At 42.5% G+C, this 12,054-nt stretch overlaps 2 protein-coding genes across 2 annotated transcripts; both read right to left on the reverse strand.

Annotated features, from left to right (window-relative positions):
• Window positions 1-2,154: 2,154 nt before the first annotated feature.
• On the reverse strand, window positions 2,155-8,203 carry kcnk17 (potassium channel, subfamily K, member 17). The gene is made up of 5 exons (XM_078940369.1): window positions 7,858-8,203; window positions 7,595-7,709; window positions 4,336-4,502; window positions 4,071-4,239; window positions 2,155-3,976 (listed from the first exon to the last, which is right to left on the reverse strand). The coding sequence occupies exons 1-5, from the start codon at window positions 8,071-8,073 to the stop codon at window positions 3,729-3,731; spliced, it is 915 nt and encodes a 304-aa protein (XP_078796495.1). The 5' UTR covers window positions 8,074-8,203; the 3' UTR covers window positions 2,155-3,728.
• Window positions 8,204-8,305: 102 nt separating this feature from the next.
• LOC101160611 (potassium channel, subfamily K, member 16-like) lies at window positions 8,306-11,423 on the reverse strand. Its single transcript, XM_020713876.3, has 5 exons — window positions 11,084-11,423; window positions 9,707-9,821; window positions 9,455-9,627; window positions 9,191-9,359; window positions 8,306-9,042 (listed from the first exon to the last, which is right to left on the reverse strand). Exons 1-5 carry the CDS (start codon window positions 11,294-11,296, stop codon window positions 8,834-8,836), a joined length of 879 nt encoding a protein of 292 aa, XP_020569535.1. The 5' UTR covers window positions 11,297-11,423; the 3' UTR covers window positions 8,306-8,833.
• Window positions 11,424-12,054: the final 631 nt, after the last annotated feature.

Genomic DNA, 12,054 nt, shown 5'->3' on the forward strand with positions numbered 1-12,054 from the left:
CGTTCTGCATTCACACAGTCCCAGAAGAGCTGCTCAAACACACCTTCCATGATGCAGATGTTCAGGCCTGAATCATGCATCTGCATAACCGGCCCTTAGGGTTTTCTCATGTTTAGAACTTTAGCTGAATGCAGGAAAACCCAATCAGAAAGAACGACAGTGAACAATCTGCTGATCAGAAATAGACTTTTCTAGTTTCAACCAAAAGCTGCTAAAAAAAAGCAGCCGTGTGATCCACTGGATTAAATTGGTCTAATTTAGAAAAACAAAACATCAACTTCACTATTCTGGCCCAAACTGTGCCAATAGATGGTTGTTAGGACTGCACCATGGAGGCCTTTTGGAGCCACAGGTTCACCTGCCAGTAAACTGCTGAGTCAAGTCAAAAAAAACAGTTCTAACTCAAGTAAGTCAGAGTCTACCTCTAATGCAGGGCTGTCAAACCCATTTTCACAGAGGGCCACATCAGTATAGTGGTTGTCCTCAGAGGGCCAGATATAACTTAGACATGTAACCTAATGTAATGAAAGCTAAACATAACTACTCCTTACTGTTAAAAATTCATTATTCATTTATTATATTAAAGTGACAATTACAGTTGCATAAAAATATGTTTGCTTGTTACTTTAGCATAAATCCTTTCATGTTTGATTCTGTCAGGTTAGGTTATATGGACTATGTTTAAGTTCTAATGTATAGTTGCCCAATCCCATATTTCAAGTCAGATTCCCCCTAGATATAAATAAAGACACACAGATTTTTATTTTTTATTTTAAGAAGTTAAAAACTTTTATGCTCTCGCGGGCCACATACAATGACATGGAGGGCCACATTTGGCCCGCGGGCCCTTGAGTCTGACACATGTGTTCTAGTGGACCCAGGCTGGTTGTTAACCCAGGTTGTGTTTCTTTGGATTCACCTGATGAGCCTAAACTGTTGTGTAAACCGTGTGGAATTATCCGTTCAGCACCGTCACAATGACACCAGCGGGAAACAGGACTGCTGCTGGGTGTGTGTGTGTTTAACTGTGTGTATGTGTTTGGGTGTGTCTGTGTGTTTATGTGTGTGTGGCTGTTTTGTGTTTAAGTGTGGTATGTGTGTGTGCGTTTGTGCATTGGTGTGAGTTTAAGTGTGGTATGTGTGTGTGTTTAAGTTTGGCATGTGTGTGTGTGGTTTCTGTGTGTGTGTGTCACACACAGCTGCTGTCAGTTGCTATTTGAAAAACATTTTCTGTCTTCTACTTCTGACTGGAATTTGATAGTCCTATCTCCCTCTCTCTCTCCCTCCCTCCCTCTTTCCCTCTCGTGCGCCCCTCTGCTCTGCCAGAGTGCGTCCGTCATCCGTCCTCGTTGGCACTGCCGGCTTTGTGCTGCACGAGCCTTAAGAGGTGTTTAGTGTCACGACGGCTTCAGTTGTTTGCAGAAGACAAACATTCACCAACATAATGACATCATAAACACCTTTATTCAAAGACACACATTCAACACAATAAATCCTTTTCTCAGCAGAGAACGTCTGTGCTTCAGATTCCATTTATTAGGAGTCACTCTACTTCAGGGATTTGTGCAAACGTGTGACTTTTGGCTGTTCAGCCTTTGTTTTATTCTCTGCTTTTTCTCATCTTTGCTTTTTTTTTCCAAAATAAAACAGGTCAATTTAGGAAACGTAATTTTCTAGCTCTGTCTCTGCTTTCACACGTTTATAATATTGATGTTTGAAGCTGAAAGTACAGATGGAATATTTCTAATGGAGAGGAAAAACAAAGTGAACAAATACTACAACCCAGTGGACAAAAGAAGAATTTAAGATAAAAAGAGAAACTTTCGTTTTCTGGCACATAAAGCCAAATGTAAGAAAAGAAACTATAGGATCAGTAAAAAGATAACTGTAAGATGGCATTAAAAGCAAAGTATTTGTGTCTGTTTTTATTTGCTCAGTTGCCTGTTTAAGTATTTTAAACTGAAGTGCAAGACCCACAAAGTGAAAATTAAGCCAAATAAAAAAATATAAAAAATTAACGAAGGAAAAAAAATATTATGTATTCTTGAAATATTCCTGAAACAGAAATGTTATTTTGTCTTCGAAGTTGTTTTTGTGTTATTTTCCTGTTGCGTGTGGATACTTTCCATTTCAATGATCTCTCTTCTCCAGAAGTTTCTTTTATTGTTTTATTGTTGTATAGTTCTTCCCATACAATTGTGAATAAGAGTTTCTCTTTAATGTTCATACATAAATATAAATGAACCGTAATTTAAAATGGAACAGACCTGTCAGCAGCAGCACCGTTTCCTTTTTAGTCTGGTAGTTCTCCACAGAAAACGGTAAACTTCTCAGTTGAAACTAAATGGATCCTTTTTTCAAAGTTATCCTGACCTCTTTAAAGACAATGGGGCTGTTCAGGTGCTTCTACAGCTGAAAGCTGCTTCATCATCGCAGGGAGTGAAGCCGGATGTTGTGCTGTGAAAGCACCACACAGGTTTTCAAACCCTTAACACAAATGCTGCTCGCTTCAGAGCAGGAGCCTAAGTTGGTTACAAACACTACACTGAAGCAACGGGACGCTACCAGAAACATTCAGTGCTGTTTGGTATCAACCTCAATGATGTGTGGAGAACAAATCTGAAGCGATGCTTATATAAGAGGCTCTCCTCAGCCGACGCTCCATTTACCCTGCATATTGAACATGCAGCTTAAGGGTCTATATCCTGTAAAACCAACTCTTTGAGCTTTTAGGTGTTCTATAATGTTCATTCCTCACTATAAACAACCCCAAAGTGGTATTTTGATCCATTCATCTCTGAGTTTTCCTCTAAAAACCTGCTCTCTGAGCACCAGCCCCTCCCAATCCACAGAAACGAGTGGGTTTTCACATTGTGACGTCACAAAGTGAGGAACCGCCGCTTTCCAGAAAGAGTCTGTGCTGCCAGCTCCGCCCCCAGGCTAACAGACACGCCCACTTTCTCCATGGAGCTAGCTGTGATCGGCTAAACGCTTTTATTTATATGAACAATCTAAACATCCATCTTTGTAAAAGTTCAGATGTTTTGTTTTCGTGGGAGAAACGCAGACATGATGCTGAGGCCGATTCTAGGAAATGGGCGGCACCCACAAGGAGAGAAAGGCGGAGCCTCAGAGATCGAGTCGTCTCACTTCGACAATAACTAATAAATCATTTAAAAATAATGTTTTAGTGTGCCAAAGGTCATATAAGATCATATCTATGGATATAGTTTACTCTAAAAGGCTCAAGAAAAGCAGGATATGGACCCTTTAACAGGTTGAGCATGAAGCAGTAAATGAAAATGTTCTGTATTTTGGTCAAATGTTCATCAGACTGCCACAGTCTATCACTGAAGCTCATTATTCCAATGCAAAGATAATTGCACATTTCTCATCAGTGTTACATTCAAACTTGTTGTTTCTTTTTAACAATGTTTTCTTGATTTCCCTAAAGACGTCTATCTAAAGAAGCCAACATATTATGCATGAGAAACTGAACTGCAGACATGCTGCCTGTTTATTCAGATGTCTGCCTTTAAAGCGATCCTTTAGGTTTTGAAGGAGGTCATGTTCTGAGGTCATGCATGACAGTTTATGTTCTTTCCTAACGTTACATTCTGACAAGAAACAGTTTCTCACAACCAGTTGTGATTTACAATCTTTCCAAAAGCCCAGCCTCAGCGGATGTTGGTTTTCTGACTCACTGAAGCGTTCTCCTTTTTTCTGCGTTACTGTGGTAACGGCTTTTGGATCTCATTCTCCTCTTTCGTGTCTGCCTCGGGTTTCGTGTCCTCACTGCCACTTGACTCTCCCTCAGGGTTTTGACCACGCCACTTCTGTTTCCAGAGAGCGTTGAGCCGCTCCAAGATGTCAATGGAGTGGTTAATGAGCAAAGCAAGCCAAGCCATCCCAAAGAAGATCCACGAGGCCATGAAAACACTGTACCAGTTTGGGTAGTCTGTGTCTGGATTGTTATCTGAAAGGAAAAACACAGGACTGATCAATTACTTCTTTAAATTACAATCAAAGTGATGGAATCAGCTGATTTGTTGGTGCATCTAAAGCTTTACCTGCCACAAAATCCCCAAAACCAATCGTGCTGAGGGTGATGAAACAGTAGTAAATGGCCTGGGAGTAGGTCCATCCCTCAAACAGCTGGAATACAGTCATGGGTACGATGAAGAAGAAAACCGTTCCACAGATGTAAGAGAAGAGGTGAATAAAAAAACGTGTGCATGTCTGAGAGAGAGGAGGAAGAAAGTGGTAGAGTTGATTCTTCATGGAAGAAAGAAATGAGGATTTTACACATCTGACTCTCAAAGGTCATCTGCCCACCTTGTGTCCCGACTTTCTTTGGAGGAAGTCTGAGATGTTCCTCTCCAAACTCAGCATGTATTTTCCAACTTTGTTGAGCACTACCAAATTCAGAGGAATCCCAAAGAGAGCGAAGAACACACAGAAGATCTGACCGGCAGATGTGCTCGGACTCATGTTTCCATAACCTGCAAAACTACCGTTTATAAGTACACGTATCTCAGTTTTCAGTTTTGAGACGGCTCAGTGGAGTCCTCAGCAGAGCACAGGCTGCCTGTTCCAAACCTGTCCAGCTTTTACAAGACAAACATGTTCATGCCAGTTCTGTTATGTTCTTGAAATATTTTTCAGTGACATTTCATTTTTGTACATGAGTTTTTGTACATTGCAAAGTAGGAGCCACAGACCAATGCAAGCTGCTTACTCTGTCCTCACTAAAATCTTTGAATGTCCATCCATCCATCCATCTTCCTCCGCTTATCCGGGACCGGGTCGCGGGGGCAGCAGACTGAGCAGAGATGCCCAGACTTCCCTCACCCCAGCCACTTCCTCCAGCTCCTCTGGGGGGACCCCGAGACGTTCCCAGGCCAGCCGAGAGACGTAGTCTCTCCAGTGTGTCCTGGGTCTTCCCCGGGGCCTCCGCCCAGTGGGACATGCCCGGAACACCTCTCCAGGGAGGCGTCCAGGAGGCATCCGAACTAGATGCCCGAGCCACCTCAACTGGCTCCTTTCGATGTGGAGGAGAAGCGGTTCTACTCCGAGCTCTCTGCGGGTGACCGAGCTTCTCACCCTATCTCTAAGGGAGCGCCCAGCCACCCTGCGGAGGAAGCTCATTTCAGCCGCTTGTATTCGGGACCTCGTTCTTTCGGTCATGACCCATAGCTCATGACCATAGGTGAGTACTGGAACGTAGATCGACCGGTAAATTGAGAGCTTTGCTTTTCGGCTCAGCTCTCTCTTCACCACGACGGACCGATAGAGCGACCGCATAACTACGGACGCTGCTCCGATCCGCCTGTCAATCTCACGCTCCGATCTTCCCTCACTCGTGAACAAGACCCCAAGGTATTTAAACTCCTCCACCTGGGGCAGGGACACTCCACCGACCGAGAGATGGCAAACTACCTTTCTCCGGTTTGAATGTCTTCCTTGAAAATCAGACAATTCCACACAAACTGCTGTATTCTATAATAGACCTCACATTGCACAGCATCCACCAATTAGAGCTTTGTGGTCAAACGTGGTCATGTACCCAGATCGAAAGGTTCGTATCATGACACCAAGAGTCCCATTGGCTCTGCAGAGAATATCATTTATGAAGATCTGAAAGGTAATTTTCCTGTCAAGGGTCACACCTAAATCTCATGTTGTAGTGCCTCATAGTGGATAAAATACGTGTTTTTAACGGTCTTACGCTTCAGAGAGATATTAAATGAACAGCACTTTGATGCATTCAACTTCAGCCGCCAGGCTAATGACCACTGCTCCAGATGTTTGATATTAGTGCACAAGGTGTTGACATCAGATGGCGTAGTTATGCAGTGGTGCAGTTTAACATCATCAGCATAAAACAAGCAATTTGTAGATCTATGCTGCGGTAGATCGTTCATAACCAAAGCAAACCAAAGCAGCGAGATCTGCGTGCCTTCTGGAGTACCGGAGGTCCAGTCTGAGGTGCTACCACTCAACACTACCCTCTTTGGCATCAGTCAGTTAAAAAGGAATCCATGCTAGTGCCCAGCCTTTTATTCCCTTTATTGCCTTTCATTGTACAATGGACAATGACAATAAAAGCAAATCTAATCCAACCTTTTACATGGTGGTTGTTATCAAGTTTATGAGGTAAAAGTTGGTGATTGCACTCTGACAGGCAGACAAGTAGACTGTGTCAGTGCAGTCAAGTTGGGTTTCATTTTAAAAATACAGTTTTCTCAAGAATCTTCCCGAAAAGTGTAAGGAGCGATGGATCAATAATAAGATGGTGAGCCTTTTTCATGAACAGGTACTGTGTTTGTTTCTTTCCATCTGCTCAGTGAAAACCCTTACATTTACAGACTGCTGACACAGAATTTGAACTGGAATTGCCAGCTCTCCTGTGAACTCCTTAACAATACAAGCTCACTCTGTGTCCCTCTCTGGTCACCAGCGGAAAACATTTCCAGAGTTCTGAGTGAAGCTCATTGTGAAGTTTTGTTTGTGCTGCTTTGCCAGCATAACTAAGCGTTAAATCTGGATCTGATTTTCTGTCTCCTGACCCTGTGTCTGACTCAGTTTGCCTGCCCCGACTCTCGTCTGGATCCTGACTACCCCGTCTCTTCTCTGATGATCTCATGCCTGTTATTGACCCCTGCCTGTCTGACCCTGATTTAGCTCTGTGGACTTTTAGCTGATCCAACAAACCTGCATTTGGATGCAGCCGTCTGGCTGTTCTGGTGACAAGACGATAGATTAGACATAATATTAAACATTAGATTAGATGTTAGATTAGACGTAATATTAAACATTAGATTAGACGTAATATTAAACATTAGATTAGATGTTAGATTAGACGTAATATTAAACATTAGATTAGACGTAATATTAAACATTAGATTAGATGTTAGATTAGACGTATTAGCTTTACTGTTTCATTTTAACTTGTTGGAACAGGTTTTATATGTAGACATTAAGGATCTGTTTGGCTGAATTTGCCTGTGGTGAAAATTACAACAAAACTCTTATGAACTCATATTTGTGGAAGCTCAATCTTTTTATCAGCCAATTGAGAGTTTCCAAACAATTTCCTCCATAAAACAATTATTTCTATTATTAACCAGTTCACTGCTTAGCAAGTCTGGCAGGAAAATGGCAGCCTTAAAGCTAAACTGTATTATGTTGCTGTTTCTCCATGACTTGACCAAGTCAGTAGTCAAATAACAAACTAATGTTTCTTTGCTGTCCTGTCATTTCCTTAGGCAAACTGAAAGGAGCCTCCAACAGTCCTGCTGTGACTCTTCTACATCATTACTATGGAGGATGAAATGCAGCTTCTCATGAGTCAGAAGAACATTTCTGGATATTCTGCTTTAAAGTTTGTGTTTTTGATTAAAGAAATGCAGTCTTGACAAAAACCACGTCAGGCCAACGTCAAAAAAATGATCATTATTTTCATTTCTCTGACTTATTGAAGCCAAAGTGAACCAATAAAGTAAGTCCAACAACACAATGAAGGTTTGTTTTGTAAAAACATGACAAAATGTATTACAAGTGGGCTGAAAGTGTGCAGGCCGTGAACTCTGACCTATGGTGGTGACCACCGTGGCAGCAAACACAGCTGAGCTGGTGAATTGCCAGAAGCCGTCTGTGGTGGTGTTGCTTTTCAAACTAAGTCCTGCCTTTGATGCTTCTTGAATGACCTGCAGACAAGAAATAACACAATGAAACAAATCAAACCAAACACAGTTTCAGGAGGTTTTTTTCGGATTTTCAACCAATCCCTTCTTCCTTCACCCCGTAAACAAGTTTCTAAACTGACCTTTGTCAACATTGTTACTGAGATCTTACCTGAGCCACATCCACCAGGCCTTGGTGGTTCAGACAGGTGTACGTTGAGAACAGCTTTTGTTTATTCAGTAAGATGTTGCTAATGTCCTTCTTCCCCAAATCACCTTCCAGCTTCCAGAAAATCACCCCTCCAATCAGCACATAGGCTACATAAACCATGCCAAGCAAGAGGATGGACGGCACCCGCGTCAGGTCTAACATTTCTTTGATTCCCATCTCGACCTGAAGTCAGCGCCTCAGCGACTGCGCTCACACTCAAAATGACCAAAAGTCTGGGACTCCTTGTCTTACAAGCAAATGAAGCTCGTCAGGCTCTACGGTTTGGCTCCCGACAGAGGCCTGACATGCAAATGCAAAGCAGCAAAACAAGGCGAGGAAAAGACAACAGCAGGCTGCAGGGACGACGACAGTCATGCTTCGGGTTTCAGCAAAAAAAACCATTAAAATATGAAAAACAGCAAGTGAAGGACTTTATTTATATGTAACATTTAGTTAAAAACTACAACTATGACTGGTGAGACCCCCCCCTTCTCCATCTGGATGAGTGTGTTAGCCTAAGATAGCAGTGCTAGCTAAGTCACTAGAGGGAGTGCACGTTTGTTTGCACAGATGTGCACTCGCATGAACTCAATACACATAAAAAACGCATTTGTGTTATTATGCAAACAAACAATAAGTCAGTTTACAGGGTTTGAAGATTCAATCACCAAAGTGGAAGAGAAGACTTAGAGGAAGCCAGCAAAGCGGTTGGACTCCTCCAGGATACGAGGCTGTTACTCACACCGTTTAGACAGAGATAGAAGGAAAACTATAGCAAACACCGTTTCCACTTTGAGCATTACATTTATCAAACGTCAACAAACACTGGTTTTGCTAACAAAACAAGAAGTGGCCCCATCCTTGAACTGGACCTTCCCATTACAGTCCAGCACTTTTAGCAAGCAGATTCAGCTTGGAGGTCAGGTGGAATTCGCTGTCAAATCTTGTGTGTGTCCTCCAGTTTCCCAGAGGACCTGTCTTCTTCCTCCTCTTGCCTAGTGAAGCCCGGACGCATCAGGGTAACAAGGTTTTCCATCATTTGGGCTCCTGTGTTTAGGATGAGTGCCAGCCAAGCCAGAGCGAAGAGGATCCAAACGCCAGCAAGGCTGCGGTACACAGAGATGTACTCCTTTCCTGGGTCAGTTCCTTTAGGTTGAAAAATGTAAAAGAAAAAACAAAAACAGGAACATTGTCTTAGAGCAGGGAACCTTTTAATCCATAAAACGTAAATAATTGAAAGCAAAAAAAGTGTTTTTTGTTTGACAGAGAAGGCCTGCTTCCTGTTTTCACTCACCCACTACATAATCTCCAAAACCAATGGTGCTGAGAGTTATGAAGGCGAAGTAGAAACCCTCGCCAAATGTCCAGTCTTCCACATAACTGAACAGCAGAGGAGGGATGACCAGAAACAGGAGGCTGCCCGAAACGAAGAACAAACTGACCACCACAGCTTCAACTGTTCGCTGGGACAAAACAACAGAGGTTATGTTTCAGATCAGAACAGATATCAGAACAGATAGGACGTGTTTTCATCTTTTCAAACAGAAGAATGACACACAGGTATCTTAAGGGGAACAACTGCAACCATCCTCCTCTCCAATCGACTCAGGTGAACGCTGAGACACTTGCCAATCTGTTTTAGGAAAGCCAGGTTCAGTGGAATCCCAAACAGAGCATAGAAGACGCAGAACACCTGGCCTGACACGGTGCTGGGAGAGAGGTTACCGTAGCCTGGGAACCAAGCAGCAGAGAGGATGTTGGAGCACAGGGCAACGGGACGGTCTGAAGGATTTGAACATTAGCTGCTCACCAATAGTTGTGACAACTGTGCCTGCAAAGAAGAAGGAACTACTGAAGTCCCAGTTGCTGGGGTTAGTTGAGTTCCCCGAGGGATTCACTCCGTTCTCCCAGGCATACAAAATCACCTGCAGTCACAGCAGACAAGCATTTCATCCAACAAAGTTTGTAGGTCTTTCTACTTCCGGCCATAAGCCAGTCATTATTCCCTTGCAAATGTTTTAGAGTCAACATCTCTGATGTCAAAGTCGTGTCTCACAGCCGCTACGCACATTTTTCACCTATGTATTTTGTTTTTTTCGTGACACTTGTGATCTACGTCATTCATGAGTGTTTCTTGTGTTCGTTGATGTGCGCAGATGTCTGTCGAGGGTTTTGGCTGACAGGTCTTTTAACAGGAATTCAGTTTTGAGCTGTTAATTATTTTTGGTCGGTTGAGAATTATGCAGTCTATGTATATTTTACATAGTTTATACGCAATTATTACGTAAATCTTACACAGCTGTGTGTGATTTATGTGAGATGCATACACAAATGTGTGGTTTTCCACGACTTTTTCACATTTGTCTAACGGCTTTTTCATGCATGAAGCCGGATGTGTACAGATGTGTAACTTTTACATCACGTATACGGTGCACATATCACTTTGAAATGACATAATCAACGCACAAAATCACTGATGAATTGTATGTAAGCAGCACAATAATCACACGGTTCATGTTCTACGTTGGTTTACGTGTTCTTTGTGTGGTTTATTCGTACTTCTGTGGTTCATTCCTCCACATCTGCGAAATTTTTACGTAAAGACCACAACTTTTCTCACTTCAGTCAGACAACTCATGCAGTAAAGACATTTATTTTCACATTATTTTAGTTTGACATAAAGCTCCGTTCAATTACATAAGACAATATCTCCATAGAAAACTTTTAGGTAATAAACTACCCCTTACATAGCTCACAGGTGGACGAACGCAACGCTTGCGGTAAAGGTAGAGAAGGAATGGACACGCATGCCTGGAATTAAATAGGACGCTGAACAGGAGAGTTGATTGACTGAACCACCCTAGGGAGGAGTAACCAGTTAAAACGCTCTGCTCGAGTTGTCTGCCCGAAATGCTCCCAAGGTCGCTCACTTTTTCTACATATGTTCACGTATGACCAATTTAATCCTGTGCAAAATGTACATAGTGTCTGTGTGACACGGCCTTAAGTTACAGTAAGTTACAGGATTCATCTCAGTGTCATGAACCACATGTTTATTCAGTTATCTGGTTGCTCTGGTTCTATGCTTTGAACCAAGTTATTTCTTTGCTTTGAACCAAAGAACCATTTAAGGTTTTTTAAGAGAAGTTGTTTTTCAAAACTCCTTGAAAATGATTTAAAAGAAAACCTTCACAAAGTTCTCCAGGGCAGGTCCATCCAGGCAAGAGTAATTAGCCAAGAAGTTCAGCTTCTCCAGCTGGAAGTGGTTGCGGTTGTTGCGCTCAGCTTCTCGCTCCAGCATTTGAAAAACGGTCGCTCCCACAAACAGGTAGATGAAGTGGGCTAAAGCCAGGAGGGCCGTCCAGCTCACTTTGACACGCACCAGCTGAAAACTCTCCATCTACCTCCCCACAGAATAAAGAGGCACAAAAGCTGAAGTCCAATAAAAAGTCGATCTCTTAGAAAAGTACGCAGACGCTGTGGTAAGCTCTACAAAGGAAATGGCCAGGGCAGAGTGGCATTCTGTTTCTAAATAATCAGAAAGTTGAAAAAATTGTTTAAAAAATAATCAAATAAAAAAGTATATGAAATGTGGTTCTCCTAAATAGCAGCTGAATCGGCGTTTTCTCTCCTGTTTTCAGCTTGGTCTGGCACTGATGATGTTGATTTATGGGTTGCCAGGGCAACAGCCAAACTCTAGGCCACCATTAGTGTGACATCTGGATACACTGTCTACTGTTTCCACTAATTAGGAAGCGGGGCAGCATCCTTAACGCAGGACAAAAGTTAATGTTTCACCTGTCAGTGGCTGAGTGTCGGGTCAAAGCCGCCTTTACAGAGGCGAGCATCACTTCATTTGTTTAAATGGGACCATTCAGGAGGCATGGAACTAACTGGAAGTACAGATTTGCCTCAAAACGTCTCATTTCAAAGTAAATAGGTGCCCAGACTGTTTATGGTGAAGAAGGAGACGAAGAAGAGGAGGGAGGAGAAGGAGAGGAAGAGGAAGAAGGAGAGGCAGGGGTTTTTGATTTTTAAAATGTCAGTATAATCAAGGATCACAGATAACAAGAGTAAAAACAATCAGTCACATAAAAAAGCAGCATAACCTTACCCACTATCAGACACAGAACATAGAACATTCTTAACCCTTGTGCT

Source organism: Oryzias latipes, chromosome 22, assembly GCF_053564925.1.
Source record: "Oryzias latipes strain Hd-rR chromosome 22, Olatipes_Hd-rR_3.1".
In the NCBI taxonomy this organism is placed as follows: domain Eukaryota; kingdom Metazoa; phylum Chordata; class Actinopteri; order Beloniformes; family Adrianichthyidae; genus Oryzias; species Oryzias latipes.

Excerpts from the sequence above, each read along its gene's own strand:
- kcnk17 (XM_078940369.1), bottom strand. The coding sequence starts at position 8,073 with ATGGGAATCAAAGAAATGTTAGACCTGACGCGGGTGCCGTCCATCCTC. Across the intron at positions 4,240-4,335 it reads AAAGAAAGTCGGGACACAAG|ACATGCACACGTTTTTTTAT; the intron begins GTGGGCAGATGA and ends CCTCTCTCTCAG. Across the intron at positions 3,977-4,070 it reads TTTTGGGGATTTTGTGGCAG|ATAACAATCCAGACACAGAC; the intron begins GTAAAGCTTTAG and ends TTTTCCTTTCAG.
- LOC101160611 (XM_020713876.3), bottom strand. The coding sequence starts at position 11,296 with ATGGAGAGTTTTCAGCTGGTGCGTGTCAAAGTGAGCTGGACGGCCCTC. Across the intron at positions 9,628-9,706 it reads CACAGTTGTCACAACTATTG|GCTACGGTAACCTCTCTCCC; the intron begins GTGAGCAGCTAA and ends CTTGGTTCCCAG. Across the intron at positions 9,360-9,454 it reads TTGTTCCCCTTAAGATACCT|CGAACAGTTGAAGCTGTGGT; the intron begins GTGTGTCATTCT and ends GTTTTGTCCCAG.